The sequence below is a fragment of the Arvicanthis niloticus genome, chromosome 19, assembly GCF_011762505.2.
Source record: "Arvicanthis niloticus isolate mArvNil1 chromosome 19, mArvNil1.pat.X, whole genome shotgun sequence".
NCBI classification, from domain to species: Eukaryota; Metazoa; Chordata; class Mammalia; order Rodentia; family Muridae; genus Arvicanthis; species Arvicanthis niloticus.
In genome coordinates this window covers 7,786,693-7,807,939 of record NC_047676.1, presented here as the reverse complement: position 1 = coordinate 7,807,939, position 21,247 = coordinate 7,786,693, and the positions used below count along the sequence as shown (strand labels likewise).

At 39.9% G+C, this 21,247-nt stretch overlaps 1 protein-coding gene across 1 annotated transcript in view; it reads left to right on the top strand.

The window, feature by feature from the left end:
- Sema5a (semaphorin 5A) overlaps nucleotides 1-21,247 on the top strand; it is a 200,445-nt gene that overhangs the window by 48,874 nt on the left and 130,324 nt on the right. Inside the window, exons 3-5 of the mRNA XM_034523424.2 lie at nucleotides 2,129-2,191; nucleotides 11,637-11,735; nucleotides 13,169-13,382. Coding sequence (XP_034379315.2) covers nucleotides 2,129-2,191; nucleotides 11,637-11,735; nucleotides 13,169-13,382 — 376 coding nt within the window. The remainder of the gene's footprint in view (nucleotides 1-2,128; nucleotides 2,192-11,636; nucleotides 11,736-13,168; nucleotides 13,383-21,247) is intronic.

The window sequence follows — 21,247 nt, the reverse complement described above, 5'->3', positions numbered from 1 at the left end:
TTAGAAACAAAGAGAGACAGAGAAGGTGAATAGAGAGAGAGAAGGGAGGGAGAGGGGTGGGAAAGTCAAACCTGGGTATAGTTTTCTGAGTGGGTCATTGAACAGAAAGAGGGGGCTGGTTATACAGCTATGAGCACATCTATATGGTGAAACACTTCAGCGGAGAATGTCTTTAACTTGGTTGGTCTTATTTTCTTTTCAACATGCTTTCTACCTTGCCTGAAACTCCCTGGTGAGGCTAGACCACCTGGTAGTCAAGCAGTCCTGCCTGATGTCACCTCCACAGAACTGGGACTGTAAGCAAGCGCCCTCACACCTGGCTTTTGAAACAGTGTTGAAGCTCCTGCCCTCCTGCGTTTCTTTCATACCAAGCATTTTGCTAACATACCTGTCTCTCCATTCCCCAACATTTAATTTTAACAACATCACCAACTCAACAAGAGCCACTGAGAGCACCTCCTCCACTGAAGTGTTTCACCATACAGATGTGCTCATAGCTGTATAACCAGAACCTCTTTTTCTGTTCAATGACATCAACCCCTTTGGTAATATAAGCTTAAATTCGTAATGAGTTCTTTATTGCTAAAGGAATGTATCAGCTCATTGATTTTGTTTTATATTTAAATAAGAGCAAAGATGCAACAGGGATTTTTCTATAAACAGATGTAAGAAAGGAGCATATTAAAAGTCACACAGGGGTAACAGTGAGTTTATTTTCATTTTTGGAATCTGCACGTCATGGTGCGGTGTGTACAGCTCTTATCGCTGTGCTGGTATGCTCACTGTTGATGGAAATATTTGCCATCCTGGATGGACTCCAAGGCAGTCCTTTCATGAGACACTGATTAGCTACGTTTCCACTGCCCCCACTGCACACTGACCCAGGAAAGGATCTCATATTTAACACAGTCTCTTATTCGAGGTCGTAGATACTGACTATGTGATTTCACAGGATCATAATAAACAGACATGGCACTGCTCGTGTTGGAGGAGCACCAAGGGGGTTCTGTGTGGGTTACTTTCTCATAATCTCATATTTGTTGAGAGGGATAAGCCATCCTGCACACAGTTGTTATGACTGCCTTTGCTGTGTATCAGTGTTCGGCAATAGCACTCTGACCTTATACTCTCCTAGGTTTGGGGGAATTGAGAAACAATTCTTCCTGGCAGTTGGTGGAGACCGGTGTTTTCCTGCATGTTATTTTACTTTGGTTTATATTGGGTTGAGTATAGTTTCTTCTTTGACATTTTCTGACCTAAAAAGATTGTTCCTCACAAGTTTTCCTGAAAATAACTTCACTAGTCCATAACTGAATCTTCAGAAATCTAATTTTAACAGATAGAAAAAAATTATAACAAGAAGATATGAAAAAATATATAGACTTCCCATGTAAAAGCCTATATAGCACAAAAATAGTAGGAAAGAACACTAATTCAATGTTTGAACTGGTATTAAGTGACTCACAAACTTAAAGTTGTAAATCACCTTTGTCTTCAAAACCAGCATTATCATCTTAAGTCTCGCAGTTCTCTTTGTGACTAGACGTGTTAATCCACCTGACAACTTGGTCAGTACGGGTTAGATTGGAAACGTTTGTGAAGTACTAAACATCATGGTTTTAATAGAGCTAGTGGTGGCGGGTGTGGAGATTGAAAACAGTCCCAGTGTTCTGCGCATGAACCCATCATGCCCTGACTGGCATGTATACATGCAATGTGATAGCTAGGATATGCAATTATCCCTGGCACTGTCCGTGAGTGTTGATGCATGACACACTGCACTAAGCTCTGTGGCTTGGAATGATTCCGGTGACTCTGTTTCATGGTCTCCTTTGCTGGGAGCTTGTCCTTGTTTCCCATAAGTAATCAATCTTGTTTACCAGTAACTGTGTCTAAAGGTACTGCTGTTTGACTACGAAGCAGACTCTAAGAGGGCAAGTCTTAAATGTCTTAATTTGAAAGTCGAATGTAAGCCCGTGACTTGATGCCCTGTGCTTGGTGTTAATTCTATGCAGGACGGAAGATGCTGGCACAAGGGTGGGCTGATATGATCTCATCTGCCCACCAGGACCCTCTTGTTTCCATGTCTTTCCCGAAAGCCCTAACTTTCAGTTTGGTCTCTTTGCAGGCTGTGGAGTGGGAGTGTGACGAAGCTACCAAGAAGGCCTGTTACAGCAAGGGCAAATCGAAGGTAAGGACAGAGCAGTGTACAGATATCAATGTGATATCAATCCTCACCGTGAGCTGAGGGTTGATATCACATCTGTTTTCCTGCAAAGTGAGGTGTATGTGAAGAGGATATGTTCTATATTTCAAAAGTCAGCGGAAATGAGTCACAATAAACAGGCATTTCACAGAGAAATGCAAGCGCACCAGAAAGCAAGCTGAGACCTAACTTGTACTTTAAATCACTATATAAGTTTCAAAGTGAACTATAACATTGTTAGAAAATATAGAAAGTAACTTTCAACTAGTATTTAATTTACCTCTTCTGTATTTTGTAGTTAACTACAGAAAGTAGTTGAGTATTTGTATTATCTTGTGTTTTGCAGCACCAGGAGTGCAGGGCCTTGTACATACCAAACAAGTATTGGACCCTTGCTCAATAATCATTGCATCAAAATTACACATTACATATTACATATTACATATTCTTGATGGTCTGCTTTATCTCTGTCAGTGCTGAAGTCTACATTCCCAAATTCTCATACATAGAGCACTGAGAGTTGAAGATGGGAGTCCACTCCCACTCTCACACGGACCTCTCACACAACTAGGGTTTGGTAACATGCATAGGACTTTATCTTTCCAGGAACTCTGTCTTTAGAAAAAAGAGTCTTTTGTTTACTGAGGATAATCGTCCCACAGCTGTTCCACAGGTTAATTGCCCTCGTTCTGTCAGTGGCTTTACCTCTCCAATGATGACTGCACTTTGGTTCATTTCTCTTACTTTTTTTCTTATCTTCTGTGTCTTGGATTTGCTTGCGCCAGTAAGCAGATACCCTACAATGGAATTTGATGTCAAGTCACTGGAGTCTGTCTCTGTAAATGTGAATTTTGGTTTAGATTTTGTTAACCTCAGACCTGAAGGTCCCACCCCCATACTCTCCTCAGGACTCAGGAGAACTCTATTCTCCCCTGAGAATTCTCCCCTGTCAATCCCCTATTTCCACGACCACTGTTCCTGGCCTGCCTGGATCAACTCTTAGTGCACAGCTTTGCTGTTCCAAACTGTAGTCCATCAGTTATCAGTCTTGGAAATCCCTGTGGACATCTGTCTTTGCCCTGTCAAGCTGTGTTACTCATCCAGCCCTGGACCATGAGCTGTGCCAATGGTTCCTTTATGGTTCTGGTGCCTTGTTGCAGCCTTTGGCACACAGGGTGGAAGTTAGCAATACTCCATGAGTAAATAAACACAGTAAGACTGCTATCAGCTTATCACCCACACCACTTTTGATGATAGGGACGATGTCTTTTTGAGGGGACATCCTTTCATACAGTAGGTTCAGCAGCTTGCCTCCCTGTGCCCACAATGCCATGACAACCCAAAATAACCAAATTTGCTCCAGACATTTTTGGGGGAACCTGTGCTTTCATTTATTTAATATATACAAATTTGAAATTTTTTTCATTGTTCATTTTTCTTTCCTGTCACCTAAAGTATTTTTTATTATTGCACCAGGAATTTACTTACGTATTTAGTTCGCAAACTTTCAAAAATACTAATAGTTAATTCTATTCTTCTTCCTGGATTTAATTCTCCATGTGGTCCTTGTGATTTAGAAAAGAACATCAAAACCTGTTGAGCCACGGGCTGTCTGGGGTGTCTCTGCAGCATAGTCTACAAGCCCTTAATCAAAGCATTCAGCTAGTTTTCATTTTCTAGTATATTATTGCAACTTATGGAAATTGCTCAACTGAACTCACCAGTCCATGTTTCACCTCTAGCTGTGACCTATGGTTAATTTTGTATTTAGAAATTAAACAAATTTGTTAAAATAGTATCATTTATGCCCAGTAGGTAATACACCCCTGATCCAATGAAGGAACCAATTGTCAATACACTAAATTAAGTTTTTCTAACACAAATCAGGAAAATGAGGAAAACAAATGCACTTACATCAAGTCATCGTATTATATTTTACAGATTTAAGTTTTAATGGATTAAAAATAATGGCAAATTTTGGTAATTACATTAATTCTAACTGTGTGTGTTGGATCTTTGAGACATATATTAAAACAAATGAAGATAAATTTCATAAAGTATATATTATGTGCAAGATCAATTATATTTTATTTCAGGCTGCATTAAGTATCATGATGAATTTATCTAGGGTTTTAAAAGGCAGTGTTCTATTGAAATCGAATTTAGTTCATGCAGCTGCTTGTTTGAGTTGATCCCTGCCTATGATTCTAATTCCTGGAGAGGCTGATTTAGGCACACTAAAGTCCTTGGGAGATTGGGGACAGCCTGGTATAAAAAGTAACATCCCAAATGAAAACAAAACAGAACAAAACAAAAAAAGTCAGGAACAGTGTTCAATAGGGACTCATGTCTACAAACTAAGGTGGTAGCTTCATTAACATGTTAGAATAAATAACGTTGTAGCCTGGTCCAGGAGGTGATAGCAAAGGATGCCTTATCTCCCTACCTGAGAAAGTCCTCTATCCTTTGTTCACATCTCTTTTTCTCCCCTCAAATGGACACTGGCATGATTACTATCCAGTGCCCAGCACCCGGGACACATAAAAGAAAGAGAGCAGGACAATGGCTAAGAACGAGAGAAAGCATACCAAGAGTGCTATCAGTGGGCAGGCCCTGAATTCAGATGTCAGACATCCCAAAGATCTCCAGGCTGACAGATGCTAAAATATAAGACAAGTAATGTTTCCATTTGACTAAAATATAGAATCTCTTTGGAGGAATGGAACTCGGGCTTTTCTTAGTGGTCATGAATTTACAAGGAAAATTCAAATACTTTAATAAATTTGCTTGTGCTGTAGTATTCTGAGAATGTGCACAGAATTACAAAGTCTCCCTTCTCTCTGTAATAAAAAGAACAATGTGAAAATGTGACATTTTAAAAATGCAAAAAATGCAAGCGTCTTGTCTGAGCTGTTTCTTCCTACTCTCCCGAAAAGTTGTGTGTGTTACATTTGTGTGTGCTATATATTTCTGTGTGCTATATGGCCCAGCCACTAGGATATAATGTCTGGAAGGAGGTGGCTAAGCCTACAGGGGGCTACTGCCTGCACCCACTTTTTCTCTAGTGAGAACATTCCTCAACTGGCTGCTGAGCTCAGGATAATAAATATGACAACTTTTCTCCCTTGGCATTGCTGGGTCAAGTGCAAGCAACCTTTCATGTAGTAGGAACATGAAATTTATAATCTCGGGAGCCAAGGTCATAAGAAGCTACCCCAAACCTTTGATTAAGGCTTGCAAGAAAATTAGACGCTGAGATTGCAGATTCTGAATAAGGTACAAGCTTTAATTTCCTTCTAGATTTTTCCGCTCACTATGGCTCTTGTGCTCTAAGTATCCACATGCATTAAAACGAGGAAGAGAATCCATTTTTATTGATGCAGAAAAAAAAAAGCAGTATAACAAGATCCATTGCATTTCATTGTCTTTGAAATATGTGTTATTGAAATCAAACTGTAGAACTCTTTAAATACATTTCACATAAATATTATTTTAGACACAAATGGCTGATTGTCTCAGCATCAAACAAGAGTGCCTTGTTTGTTGCCAGTTCTTGTCTGGACTCAGCTGCCTCCCCCATGGCATTTAGGGCTACACAAAGGAAACATAAGTAATTATTAAGGGAATGAAAGAGTTGCTTTGTGCTTTTATGACATTTCATAATTTTCAAAGTGTTCTTGTTCATGATCTCATTTCAGTATTTTTGACACTAAGTTCTTAGAATTATTGTGCTAATTGGTGGGAGAGTTTGGATTAGAATCCAAGGCTCTGTGTATTGTTATTCCTTTTGTGTCCAGTGGTCCTAGGCCACCACAGTAAGCTTTAAAGATCCCAACTCCTAGTGGCTAAGAAGAGAAAGACATGTGGCCCTCTGCATGGATGTATGGTGCTTAAGGGCAGTAGCTTGGTATTTTTACCTAAAATGCTGATGTTTGGAATGGCTTTGAGTTTAACAATGCATGTGGATACTCTAGACCTGCCAGCATGCTACACAATTGCTTTAAGAACTAAGACCCTTCATCTTGGACACAGGAGTCTTATGTACATTGTGTATACCAGATACTCTGTGTGTATAATTTTTATTAATTAAAAGTATTTTTCTTTACATTGTTCTCTAAATAACAAAAGATCTGATTACATAGCATTCATACTCTATAGATACTAAAATAATCTATAGATGAAAAATATATGGGAAGATATGTGAAGATTAGAGACAAATTCTACATCTTTTTGTATGAGGGGTTTGATCATTCTTATATTTTGTTACCTATGAAGAGTTGATTCTGGATTGCATCATAAATATATGCACTTTTGTACATATATATAAATATAGATATACACATATGTATTTATTCCTCTTCATCACCTGAAATGTACATAAAGGCAATACATCATTAAAAAGGAAGACAGGTTGTTTTCTCTGGGAGAATGTGGGTAACATAAAGCTGTCAGCTTTCCAAACTTGTTCTCTCCTCCTTGGAATTCATGAGTGGTCCACGTACATCAAGGGGACACTAGAGGGTCCAAGTTGCTTGACAGTCATATCTGCACAAAGTTAAACATTCTTTGCTAAATACAGCATATTTGATAGGGGAGGAGAGGATGATGAAATGTTGTAAGGCAAAACAGAAAATTCAAACCAAAAGGACCCTAAAACATGTTTTCTCACTTGAAGACTGGAGGCTGTGCCCATGATCCCAAGTAGGAATGGTTCTTTCCCCATCAGGAAGTCTTTTCTGTATCTTGACGGTGTTTCTCAGCTATCAATTGAAGTAGGATCTCCTGGCAATGAAAAACAAGTTGAGCCATGCATGGATCACAGGCACATACGGACTATTTAATGTTAAAGTAGAATTATCCAAACATAAATAGATGACTCTCATTTCCAATCACAGAGGCCATGGAGCAGCTGGCTCTGGATGGTCTCTGAGATGTGCCCTTTGACTGCTGGAGAATCAGAATTCAATAAGTCATCTTCATCTGTTTTCACAGCACAGAAATGGAATAGAAAGGGGGAAAAGTTGATAAAATGTGGGTCCATAGACATTTCAATATGTTTCTCTGTTAGATAAAACAGTGAACTGCCCCCTGAAGAATCATTTGCCCACACATCTGCCCATATTTTCAATGTGGTGATACCAAGTACTATTTTGGGCAAGGCCAAGTAACCTATAAAGAGCTGAGTTTGCTGCAAACATTAACATCTAGAATCTGTGCCTGAGAATCATTGTCACAGGACCGACTGTTACCACCCTGGCACTCAATGCCAATTTTGTTCATTTTTAAATTCGACTCTGTGATCCTGAGATGTGTCTTGTGCCTCGATGCTAAATATGTCTACTTTGTTCCTTGCCACTTTCGCATTTTATTTTGCTTGAATTTGTCCCAGCCTTTCTTTAAAAAAAACAAAATAAGATTTTCTAAGAATATGTTTTCCACACCCAATTCTTTTCAAATCAGTGGTAGCTCATCAAGTAAAGAGGAGGGAGTCATCAAGAGAAAGGTGGTGAGCTGACTTAAGCCTTGGGTAAGCTGGGATGTGCACACAGATGTGGCCCACCTCTGGTTGCCATGCTTAAAGGCCTGTGAGTGAGCTCAGCTTGATTTGATCCAACTGGTGACTTCTCAGCCTTTTTCACTGACGTCTACTCCCATGAGGATGGGGGTCCATATGACTGACATCTTCTAGAATGTATTCTATGGCATTCAATAGGCTCCATGCTTCACAAGCCCTCTGGGGTTTCTATAAGCTGTGTCTGTCTCCCATCATGTCAGAAAGATGGATGATACACTGACCTCCTTCCCTGACCACCTCAGCACTCTTCATGACTTCCTTCCTTCCTAACACTCAGTTGGGAAAACTGGTCAAGGCCTAGTGAATTCTTACAAAGTCCTAATTATCAGAGTGTGCCCTATTAGTCTCTGCTCCAGTTGAAACGGTTTCCTGTGCTTTCTCTGCCTTGTCTCCTTGATTAAAGAACCACTTGAGCTTTCTGTGCCTCTCTCTACATTGTTCTACATGCCACAGCCCTTCTGACTCCTGCTTCTTTACCAGGCTTGGTGGCAGCCTGTCTGTCTCATTGACACTGGGTTTTTATTTGGGGGATTTGCATAAACACCTTGTTTGTTATCTGTATTGCTCTCTTTTCTTGCAGAAATCAGCAGTGGGTCTTTTCAGTTGGAACAATTTCCCCTTGGCTGTGTTTACAGCAGAGTGGTTCTCTCTAGGGAGACTCTCCTCTGGGTGGCCTCTTGCTATAAGATTTCTTTTACGTCTCATGTTGTTCTTGAAAGAATTCAAGGAGCAGCAAATAGAAATGGATGCGCTCTGTGCCCTGTACACTGTAATTTTCCATTCCAGTCTTTATTACAGGGTTATTATCATGACAGTGTGTCCACTCATTCCATCAAGAACACTCAGCCCTGTGTTCTGGAAGGTTTAGGTGGAGATGCTTTATACAGATGGGCCTTGGTTTCCTGTGTTTGCCCTCCCTTTGATCCGTTTGTTGTAAGCCCCTAGGTGTGTTTGCCCTGGTCTCCTCACCCCTGGGATGACCAACTGTGTGATTCTCTGATGCCTTTAATAGTGTTCTTTGCTGGATGGAATTTTACTATTCCCAGTCACAAAAGGATTTGGTAACAAAACAAGCTTTGCTCCTCCATCTGTTCTGTCTCCATTCCCAAATATTTACAATTATTTTCCAAATTTTCTGAAAATTTCTATTGTTTTTTTTTCTATTGGATTTTTCTATTGTCTTTTTTTTTTCTGAACAGTTTTGTCAGCCCATCCTGCTGTGCTGTTTTTATTAGCAGTGGAGCAAAGAGAATCATATATTTGATATCTCACTTCCCTTATAGAACAAGTTCATGTAAGTGAACAATTTGCATTGTATGAGCTGGGCTATGCAGCAGATCAGATAATGCAAACACACTGCTCCTGAAAGCGAAGCTCATGTGACCAGAGAGCAGAACTTCTGTACAATTGAATCTATTTTGTCAGGGTTTCTATGTGATTCAAATCATCCCGGCATCCTGGCACTCTGTGCTAGTCCATTAAGCAGATTTTGTTGATATATCACATTGTGCCTTTGTCCTTTCATAGCTCAACTTGGTCCAGGCACAGAGGGGAAAGAGCCCAGTCATGGAGGAGCATCCCTACCTACCTCACTGTTCCCCACGGATTCTTGAGTAGTCCTTTGACAACAAACATGAGGCCGACTCAGGCTCAGAGTATGATGCATGCTCATTACCCTGGCCTGTATGGCCTTTGCTGCCATACTATGGACTTTCCAGCCTAGGTGCTGTGCCCAGGCATAGTCCATCCTCCTGTCCTAGTATGGCCTATGTCCTTTGTTCAGTGCAGTCCTACATGGGTCCTCTATGCACCTCCACCTGGTAGCTCCAGCAAATCACAGTCTCCCCTTAAACTTCCTCTCCAGGAAATCTTCCCACACCCTTGTCTTCCTTTCCCTTTTAGAGTAGTGGAGAGCCTGTCTCCTCATTTTAGCGTGTGAACAGCTATGGTGTAAATGTTATGATCCTGGTTTTGCTGCATAAACTGTAACTTCTAGTACAAAGAGTGTCAAATCAGTGAGTGCTGAATGAGGGGGTAGCTTCTTGTCACACAAACCTATTTATTAACAGCTCTATGTTCTTCAATTAAAACAATTCTCTCTCCTTGCTCTTCTATTTTTGTTAAGTAACCACTTGCTTGCATGTCCATCAGTGCTATGGAGATATGTGTGCTTTGCTATGAAAGAACCTGTAAGACTTTCCTCACCCCAAGGTTCTTCCTCAAATATTCTAAGCAATACTTCCCTGATAGTTATTCCATTTTACGTGTAAAGGAGTTAAAAATTGTTTATAGACACTTGCTATGTATTTAATGTAGTTTTAATATGTATTAATTATACAAAAATGGGTTTCATTATAACACTTCTGTGCATGCATATATTACACTTTGATTAGTGTGAGCTCAGAACCATCAACTTTTTCCAATGTGTGGTTTCCATATGCAACCTTCTGAGTGGGAAAATGTTACAGCTACAACATGTTTATAAAAGGCTTTTGTGTTTTCTTTTTAAAATTATTTGCCTTAAGTTTTTATATTATAATTATATCACTTCCCTTTCCTTTAACCCCCTTCAAACTCTCATAGATACCTATCCTTGATCTCACATATACCTATCCTTGCTCACTTCCAAATTTATGGCCAGGTTTTCATTCACTGGTGTTACACTTCTGTGTGTGTCTGTGTATATGTGCGAGCGTATTCCTAAATACATAAATATAACCACCTCAGTCTATATAATGTTACTTGTATTTATGTTTTTAGAATTGACCATTTGGTATCAGATAAATAATTGGTGTGCTCTTCTTGCGGGACATATTAGAAACATTGGGCAGTCTGGCTAGCTCCCTGCCTGACCACCATGTTCCCGCTCTAAATTCTCACACTAAAGGCAGGGCAGCACTGGCTGGCCAGGAACGCTGGCCCAGGACCCTTGAGACTTTGGAGTGGCTGTTGTCTAGCTAGTCAGCTTCATGGAGTTCATAGCTCTAAGCATAGCCCAAGGGCCAACCCCACCCCCTCCATGAGGAAGATGTAACAATTCCAGTGCCAGGTAGAAATAAGACTCTTTAATGCTCAAAGACTATCTGATGGATTTATATATTAGCAAATACTCAATACACAACATGCCCACACAATTAGAATTGTTAACCCAATTACCTAACCTTGATATGAATAACTACTTGAGACTGTTAAAGACGCGAACATCTGCTGCCATCTCTCCTCTCCTTCCTTCTCCTTTTTCTCTCTCCCAAACTTTTCTGCTCCACCCCCTTCTACTGGCCAATCACCAGCTCTAGCTTTTATTTTACAAATTAAGGTGGGCAGAAGGTTCACAAGAAGTCACCTGTATACTGATTCACTCCTCATCTGCAGCCCCTCCCAGGAAAGTGGAATTTGCATCAAAATACAAGACCAGGGCTACCCACAACATGCTCTTCCCCGGGGAAAACTATTTATTTCTCCCTTCCTCAGTATTCCTTAGTTGAATAAATCTCTTTGCATAAGGTTGAGGCCTCATGAGCTTTTTAACCCAACCAATACTGTCATGAACAGTGTCAAATGACTTAATTTTACTTATATGTATTCCAGAAATCTTAAAAGTTTGTAGTACAATTCAGAATGAATTCATGTTTGTCAAAATAAGACATATGTATGGAAGATATATACACATTTACCTTTGCAAATACAATCTACAGAACAAATATCTGGGTATAGACATAAGGTTAACAGCATCATTGCTGGTCAACACTTGAGAAGGGCTATTTTATCTTTGCTGGCAGACATAGAATATCCAAACTCACCATCCCTCCTGCCTTCAGGAATTGTTAATGTGTTTTTTATACTTTTGATTTTCAGGAGGAATGTCAGAACTACATACGAGTGCTCTTAGTGGGCGGGGACCGGCTATTCACCTGTGGTACCAATGCCTTCACACCTGTCTGTACCATCCGCTCGGTATGTGTCCATGTTGAACTTCAACAAACTTATACCAGGGGCAACCAAACATAATGGTTTTCAAATCCCCATTGTAAAAATGTCTCTGTTTACCAAGGGAAAGCACCTTTGCAACATTGCTGCCTTGAAGGAATACTTGATGTGTTTACTTCTAATCAACCAGGACTGTCATTTATATGAAAAGCAGAAATTAATTGGACACTATATATTGAAGTATGCTCTGAAACTACTTCAGTCAGCATTTTCCCAATGAATGTCACTTAGCGTCGATCATAAACATATACTTCTTTTTTATTTTCATAGTGGTAGAAATATTATCAATTACTAAAGTGCTATAAAACCACAACTCATATGGGAAGAAAATATCTATAAACTTGATACAAGGTATACCAAAAATAAGATGAGCAACCATCCATGAGCAATGTAATGTCGTAACTGTTGTTATAGACGGGGACTTTCATCTTACTCGTCTCCCTGTAGAAGCCTGGTAGAGCCATTAGACATGCATGCTATCTTCTTAATTCAGGATATTAATTTAATCTTCTTTGAGAAATATAACTAGGAAACACCATTATGTTAATTTATGGATATTACAACTCCTCTTAAAACTTTAACTTATCATCTAGGCTTAGTGTTCATTATTTTACATTTTAAATTCATCCTCAATATCTATGCCAGGAAGTTGTTACTTGGAGGGAGGGGGTAGATTTTTAGAAGGAAAACCCTGAGATGTAACGCTTTTGTGTAACTTCCTGCGGACCATGTTTCCACCAGCGGAGGAGAGGGAGAACTTGCTATTCCTGCATAAACCATCTTCACAATTTTTTCTAACTCAGTTAAAAGTCAAGAACCAAATTGAAACTGAGTCCTGTCAAAATCCTCCAGTACAAAAGAAGAAAAATAAAAGCTATACTCATGTTTAATTAGATGGAAATCAGAATCTTGGAAGCCAGTTGATACTTGACATACATGCAGCTTTCTCAGCACTGAACAGGAGGGAAGAAAAATATCAGAAATGTGTACAACACAGTACAGAATATTGACACATGCTTATCACCAAGTAGTATTTGAAGACATCTTTTTTTGGTCAGGTTAATACCATGAACATAGTTCCTTTTTATGATTCATATATCTATAAATATTAAACTTGGATTCTTCATTAAAGTAGAAAACACACATCCTATGGCAAAGTCGTATCGTGCTTTATATTGTGTCACTAGCATGCTATTCTGTAACTTCAGGGATGGCTTCTCTGGCCAAGGTTAGAGAGGTGTTTTCTTTCAGAAAGTCAAAGTTAGGAACGTTTTACATCTGACACACCCCAGAGCCTATATGGGACACGTGTGTCTAACAGTGGCATGAGGTGGAAGATGAAAGCACATTGGATGGGATTTTTCTGAGTTAACTGGTTTTCTTCTCATCTTCACCCACAGTTAAGTAACCTGACTGAGATCCATGACCAGATCAGTGGCATGGCCCGCTGTCCCTACAGTCCCCAGCATAATTCTACAGCTCTGCTCACTGCCAGTGGTGAGCTCTATGCTGCAACAGCCATGGATTTCCCAGGACGAGATCCAGCCATTTATCGGAGTCTGGGCACCTTACCTCCTCTCCGAACTGCACAGTACAACTCCAAATGGCTCAATGGTGAGTCTCTGAGTCACCCCGAGCCTCGTCTTGTTTTGTTTGTGGTATTTAGCTAGTTGTTGCTTAAAACTGCAGTCACACTTTATAAAGAAGAACAAAATCTTCATCTTCAAGGTATAATGCATTTAGTACTGATAAATAGCAGTACATTCTTTAGTACTAGGGGGAGGAGTAATTCTTCCAACACTGTAAGCCAATAGAGCTAATAGTGTCAGCCGATATGGACAAGTCCACCCATCAGTGTTCAGCTATTTCTTCCATGTGTTGCTGTTTAAAATCTAGGAAGTTGAATGTTGGGTCACAGACACATGTGTGGCCATATGTACTATTCCTTAGTGTCTACTTAATATATTTTGAACAAGAAATTAATATATGACATTTTCAGACAGTATCAAGAACCCATTTGCCTACAAATAACTCAAGGTAATTTGACAATTAAAAACAAAATTGTTTCCAGTGTATGCGTCCATCACTTTGCGGTAAGCATCTTCAGAATTTAAGTCAATGCCTTGAGAGTTCATCAGGACCCAAATCTTGTCAGTTTAGATTCTGCTACCCACAGCTTGCCTAGTCAGTCATAGGAGCTTCCATGCTCAGTTCGTGAAGGCAAAATCAGCACTACAGTTTCAGGCTTGTTCACAGTTGTGGCAACATCCCCTGGAAGAAGTACCATGCTCACGTCCATTTCTCTTTTAAGAAACTGGAAATTTCCAGGAAAAGTAGCAGTCAATTACAAGCAAGAAACATATCCCCTGTTAAATAAACAGCCAGAGACTGGACAGAGAGAGCTGCACAGATATGTATGGCTATGTGAATGTCCTGTGTGTCGCTTCAAAGATGTGTGTAGTTGTGTGAGTGTCCCTCATGCTCTCAATCATCACTGTGTATTTGGGTATATGCACCTGTGAACACTGCCACACTCACATGGGCAGTGTCTGTCCACGCTGTGGGACACATCACCTGAGCACTCATTTGAAAATATGCAGAAAGGGAGAATCTTGATTATTTTGCTAATATAATACTTATTGTTTTGCTATTTCAAGATCTTTAAAAATTGGGTGGCCTTATGCCCAGCACAATTTATATATCCACGTATACATCCTCACCTCATTGGGGCTACTTTTGCTTGTGTTCAGATAATTCTTTGTTATGTCTTTGTGGGGATTGTTTAGTGTCATCTGTGATCCCTGCCTACTAGGTCCTACTATTCCCACCTCCTTAAGTTATAAAACAAAAATAAATGCATATATTCTCAAATACTACCCAGGGGAAGTTGTTTCCTTTTGAGACCTACTGGCTTTCACTTAGGTATATCTATCATCCATCTGTCTGTCTGTGTGTATCTACGTATCTGTCATCTACCATTCATCTATCCATCTATCATCTTTCCATCATCTGTCATCTGTCTTTCACAATTGCTAAATAATACAGTCAACCCAAGCATCCCAATTTAGAGTACTCTCATAGGAATCTTCATGCTATCACTGCCAAGCCTCTAGGAGCCTTGCTGACTTACTGTTCCCAAAGGGCAATGTGAATGTCCTCTGAACTGAAGCAGCACCTGGACTTCCCTTATTAACACCCCTTCTTCTGAACTCATTTCAACTCAACCCACATACACTCTGTAGAGAGTCCCATGCTGTACCTGAAGCCTATATTGGGGTATCTTAAAGTTGTTTTTCTATGAATTGCCAATTTTCGCTGGCTGAACAGTGTATGCCATTGAAAAATCAACTAACTTTTTTTTTTCCAACTGGCCAACTGCTTTGATCTGAGTCTTCAAATATCCCCTTCTTCATGGACCATCATCCTGACCATATTATTTAAAAATCACACCTTTTGCTCTCTAGCCCTTATGATCCTTTGCTATGGTCAGTTTTTAACATTAGCCACTATATTCTTTTACTATCTTGCTTCTGTCTTTGAACAAAAGGGGCATTTGCCAGTCAGTGGAGTGAAGCTTTCTTGTGCACTGCTTTATTTTACACTTGCAGAGGCGTGTATGTGGGTTTGGTTAATGACAATTGAATAAATAAATTAATGAATACCATAGTCTATGTTTTAGAGTTTACAGAATAAAAAATTCCGCACTATTACTCGCGCACTATATGAAATATGTAGAAGGCAACTCTGTCCCAAAGGTGGGGCCTTCAGGAGGGGATTAGTACCCTTCTTAAAAAGATCACAGCGCAGAGAGTAGCCTCATGTCTTTCATCATGCGAGATCTGTGAAATTGGAAATAAACCTTCACCCAACATGAAGCGTGCTGTGATCTCGGCTGGCAGTGTTCAGCTCCCAGTCCTTTGGGAAAGAAATTTCTGCTCTTTATACTAAGCAAATTGCTATTTTTGGCATGGTAATCTGAATGGATTGGACAAACAAATACAAAGGATGAGTCTTTTTGTTTCCCTCATTAGTTTGCGACTTTCTTGAGGGCAAGCGTGAGGTAGGGCCATCTCTGTGGTCTTAGGACCTTAGGCTCAGTCAGCGCTTGTTGAATGAATAGGAGATGAGAGCATTTCTTAAATAGAATAAATGGTGTTGTTACATAAGGCAAAGTATCTCGGTTGTAACCTAGAATCATAAAGAAAACAAAACAAAAGAAAAAAACTCAAAGCCAAACAAAACCAAGGATTGTATGTTTCACACTGACGCAGCATCCAAACCTTACAGCCCGGCTCATCTGCTCTCGCTTCAGCCATTATGTAATCACTTATCAAAGCCAGTGTAATAGACTGAATAACATTATGTGGGCATCTGGAACATTAACTTGTGTGTTTGAAGGCGAACATAATTTTCAAAACCAGATTTTTTTTTCCCTTTGTGCCAAAATCACTCTTAAAATAAATTTATGTGTTTAGGGAAATTTCTTAACAGCTTTAATGCATTAAAATATTAATCATTACTAGCCCTTATTAAATGATTACTGTAAGGCAGGGCAATCAATGTTTAATAGCCAAAGATTAAAATAGAAGCTGTAAAACTCGCCTTCATGAAAGCGACAAGTCAGATCGGGGGTAAACAGAAAACCTATGAAAAGTAAAAGGAGTGGGTGTGTCCCAGACAGTACTGTGCAATTGGATTTGGAACCAGAGGCAACTGTATGTTTGCATAGAACATGTAAAGTGAGTGCCTGAGCAAGCTTGAACATCTCACCATGAGCTCAGTGTGGACGTCATCTTATCAACACCCAGGGACTTGCTTGTTTCCTCATTGAGGAACCATTTGCTTGGTTGACATTCAAATTCCTAAGCTCCCTTGAATCTAAGATTCTACCCATGGTTGCCTATGGAGGACTCACTTGAGACCCACAAACATCATCATAGTACAAGTATCATGTCCTGTGATATGTAGCACACAGAAGTACAATGACATTTTTAATGTTCCTCCCAAATCTTGTTCATCAGAAGGATGGATCAGGGTGAAAATGCTATGGAGAGCTGATTTGACATAGTTTGGAAATTCTTACAAATTATATATCTGATTGTCCTTATAATGTACATAAATAAGTAAATATCTTAATAAGTTCTTTTTTATGTATGTTCTGCCTGTTTGGCACAACTGCCGTAGTCTTGTTACCATACTAGGTATGTGGGAGAGTCTCAAAGACTGGGTAGAATACTTCACTTAAAAGGGACACCCACATCCAACTCATTAGCAGTCTTCCCTGCAGTCCTCCAAAGAAGGTCCTGGTTCTTAATAGCTAGATGACATCTTGACCACATCTAGTGGAGACCTAGGATTTGAAAACAGATTCCACTTTGTAGCTCACACCTCTTGCCTACCACAGGCTACCAACCTCTGTCTATGTTTAGACGCACACTAGGATACACTAGCATCATGCCTAGGCTGTTCCTTTCAACTGATACATATATCTACATGCAAAACTGCTAGGAGAGGGAGCCATGTGTACTTTCAGAAAAGGCTGATAATTTTCTTCATTGTTGAAGCATTGCAAAAAGGATGTAATGAACCCAAATTACCCAGCCAAAAAAGACAAGTCGGCAGAATGATTTAACACAGCCCTTTATGGGATGTAAGAAATCAATTTTGTTACTGCTTTTTGAAAATAACATGACATTAACCGAGCACTGAGTGTCTGAAAGCCCCGGAGCCACAGAGCCCTTGGTTGTCTCAGGAGTTTCTGTACTTGCCAACAAGTCACTTAGAACCTGTGGGTTTTGATTTGTACATCTCATAGGAGAATGGGTGATATATTGCAGTAAAGGAACAAAGTGTGCACCAGTTTACATGGAACTCCACATTAAAATCTATACAAGAGGAAAGAGATCTCCCTCCAGAGAAAATACGTAGACATTTATTAGCGCTGATGTAAACTAGAGAAATGTTACATGCTCATTGTCTCACAATGCTTCCTAGTGAGAGTCTTGCATTCCTCTCGTGCTGGTTGCTAATATTGTTTCCTTTCTGTCTGCCCGGGGTCCTTTTGTGGACCATCTTCTTGATCCAAATCATATTGTTATCTCTCTTTGTAAGACGCACAGTTCTGTTCCTCTCCCTCTGTTAGGTATTTGTTTTCCCCAGTGGAAGGCTTCCTGCTTTAGTGCAGTCATCATGGTCTATGAAAGACAGCTCACTCTCTGTGGTTTTTATCTTTATTTGTTCTGTTTGTGCTTTTCTTTGGACCCAATCAAACAAGGAAACAGAGATAGAACCATCATATGGTATTACTTATTCTGTTGTAGCTTGTCAAGAAGAAAAATTGACAAAAAAAAAAAAAATACAGTGTTGCTGCAGAGATTGTCTTTCAAATGAATTTCATGTGTTTTACTTTGAATATATATATATATTCAACTAAGCACTGCAGTTAAAAATTATATATATATATATATATATATATATATATATGATTAAATTATCACCTGTTTAAAAAAAAATCGAAAGACCATCAGAAAAAAAAAAAAAAAAAAGGAGCACTGCAAATCGAAATGTTCCACTTTAAAGGTGCTTAGACATACTCAGGAAGTGACCGCTAGCTAATGAACCTGGAGTTCTGTGACTTGGAAGACGTGATAAGCATTGTGGTTAAGCAACCAGAGGATGCACCTGGGCTGAAGGTAGACAGCACAGTGGACGCCAATGGCTTTGGTGCTTTAAGAAGGAATGTGTAAGCCAAGTTTCCCTAAGAGCTGGGGAAGTCTACAAGGGAGCAGCTGTTCTCTAAATGGCTGGGCATGAGTGTGTTTAGGAAGGTGGAACACTCTAGAAGTTACTCCTTCAGGAGTCATTAAATCCCTGTTTTTTTTTTTTTTTTAAATGCACTGCAGCTGATCATACTTCACATAATGCACTGCAGCTGGTCATATTTCCCACAATGCATTGCAGCTGGTCATACTCCCCACAATGCACTGCAGCTGGTCATTCTCCCCCACAAATGTCTCTTGAACCAGTGTTTCAGCTTTTCTTCTGACTTGCCTTCTGACAGTGGAATGTACAGGATAACCAGGGTTATGCTTGCTCTATGCTTTCACACTTCACTGCCACCTCAAATCCCACAGAAATCTGAATATCCCGGCCGCCCAACTCTCCATCATGGGTTATAAGTCTGTCCTGGTTTTCTGCCCCAAAATCGTGGCTCCATTCCAGTCCTGTCCACCCTCACGGGCTTCTCTCAAGCTGTTCCCTCATTTGAGCATTTATCCTACCCGTGGTCGGTCATGCTTTCTGACCTCACTCCTGCCCTTCCCTCTCGTCCCTCTGGCTAACTGCTGTTGATATCCAGGGTCCCAGTCACCATTGTAGTTACTCACTGGGCTCTGTCTTGTTGGTGCATTTGCACTGTTCCAAGAAATGCGTAGTGTCTGCTTACAAAGGGCCCAACAAATATCCAGGACAGTGTAGGAGCTGTTCAGTGAGATGGTGAGGGAGCCATGCTACAGATGGTATTGGAGGCTTTGTGTATAGCACAGTCTCTGTAGCCGTATTGCCCCAGACGAACTGGAAACAGTAGTCCCCTAATTTCATATGCAGAATGGAGGAAGGTTGTCACGTAAACAGAGATGATATGTTTGTTGTTGTGTGTGTTCAATCTACATAATGAAACAGAATTTTTGTTCTGTATTTTGATTACTGCCAACCAAGTGCTTGGCACTTAGCATACATTCCCTTTGAATCTCACAGTGATACTCAAAGTGGTGTATCATTATTGTCATTCTAAATCAGAAAAAATAATGGTCAAATAAATTACATAAAAGTTCATACAGCCAGTAGATGGAAGTATTGAGCCGTGTATACATACACCCCAGTACTACATGTATGTGATACACATGAACCTACATGCCTGTGCACACAGAGATGTGTGTCATCTATGAAAAAAATCTATCTGTGGTCTAGTTGAAATCTCAGGAAAAGGTCTATGGTCACACACTAAGGGTTAAATGACATTTAAATTAAGTTGCATAAGTACCTGCATAAAACTGGGTGGGCTAAATAAATACCTAAGTGAAGTTAAAGTTTATTTTGAAAGTTTCTACAGGACATTTTATTGTGCTTATGACAAAGGAACCATAGCATGGTGGGTCTAAAAGGTATAATAAATACGGAAATAGCTTCATCACGACACTTACAAATTAGGGCGATTTGCTGTTTGTCATATGTAAAGAATGTTTTCATTAATTCATTTTCCTAATTGTGAAGTGGCCTCCTGTTGGTAAAACCCAGCCGAGATGCATGTATGCTTCTCAAATCCTGATCATCTTTAAGCGTGATGCATGCAGGATACGTTCGATCATTCATTGTTAGTATTATGTGAAGCTCTGCCAAAATCAAATCAATGTGAAGGAACAGGAAGAACAAAGGGTGAAACACAAGCATTAGCCATCATTTCTTGGGATCTTACTAAGTGCCAGCCCTTCATCACACAGTCCTTCAGAGTATATCTTCAGTGCTCTCAATACTCATGTGGGATGACAGAACATGGCACATACCAATGGTTCAGTCCAGAGCATAGTTGCAGCACACATGGGCTCCATGCCCAGTCGTGTCAACTTTGCTTTCTACAAGCATTTTGCAAGGTGGTCTTTTCAAGTGATTTTTCATGGATTTTGATTCTAGTAAACATTGTACAAGCTTGAAACATTAGAGTTCTTTCATGTCTTTCATGGACATTCTCATTGATTCTATGTCAGTAACTACCAGCGAAGCTGTCCCCAGATTAAGCCATTTAAGAATACTACATTCCCGTGTAGATGCTTTGGGCATTAGAATAGAAAGAGTAGATTAAGAGACTTCCTTCAGATGGAAGCTGTTTGATTTTGTGTGGCCAGACTCCTCTCTGAGGCTTGTTAGTGGCACCCTCTCATTCCACACATGTATTCATGTTGCCAGTCACTTTTTGGTGTTGCCAACTGCATGGTCATCATTTTGTAAGGTGTAGCACAATTCTTATTTCACGGTGGCCAGTCCTCATCATCTTTCTGACATATGTTGCATGATATTCTGTAATCTATAATTCAATGCTTCACAAATATGAGGAACGACAATTTCTCCACTCCCGTATTGACATAGATGCTCACATAGAGCTATGCGCCTTCCTGTTCTGAATCAGTCAGTGAGAAATCTGCTCTTCATCGGTAGCTCTGACAGTACTGATGTATAAATGATCTCTGAGATTGCTCTTTCTAATATCCATCATAGACAAGACAGAAATGCCCTATTTCTGGTTTGTTCAGTTCCTTCAACAATGACACATACAAGTTTGCAGTGAATCACGTTTTAACAAGAGACAAAACTCAAATAATGGAGGAACACATTGTGTGTCTTGTGATTCTGCCTGGTGAGTTGGTGACCTCTTCTTCCAGATTCATGTCTATAAATTTACACAAGGTATTTGACTGCCTGTTCGA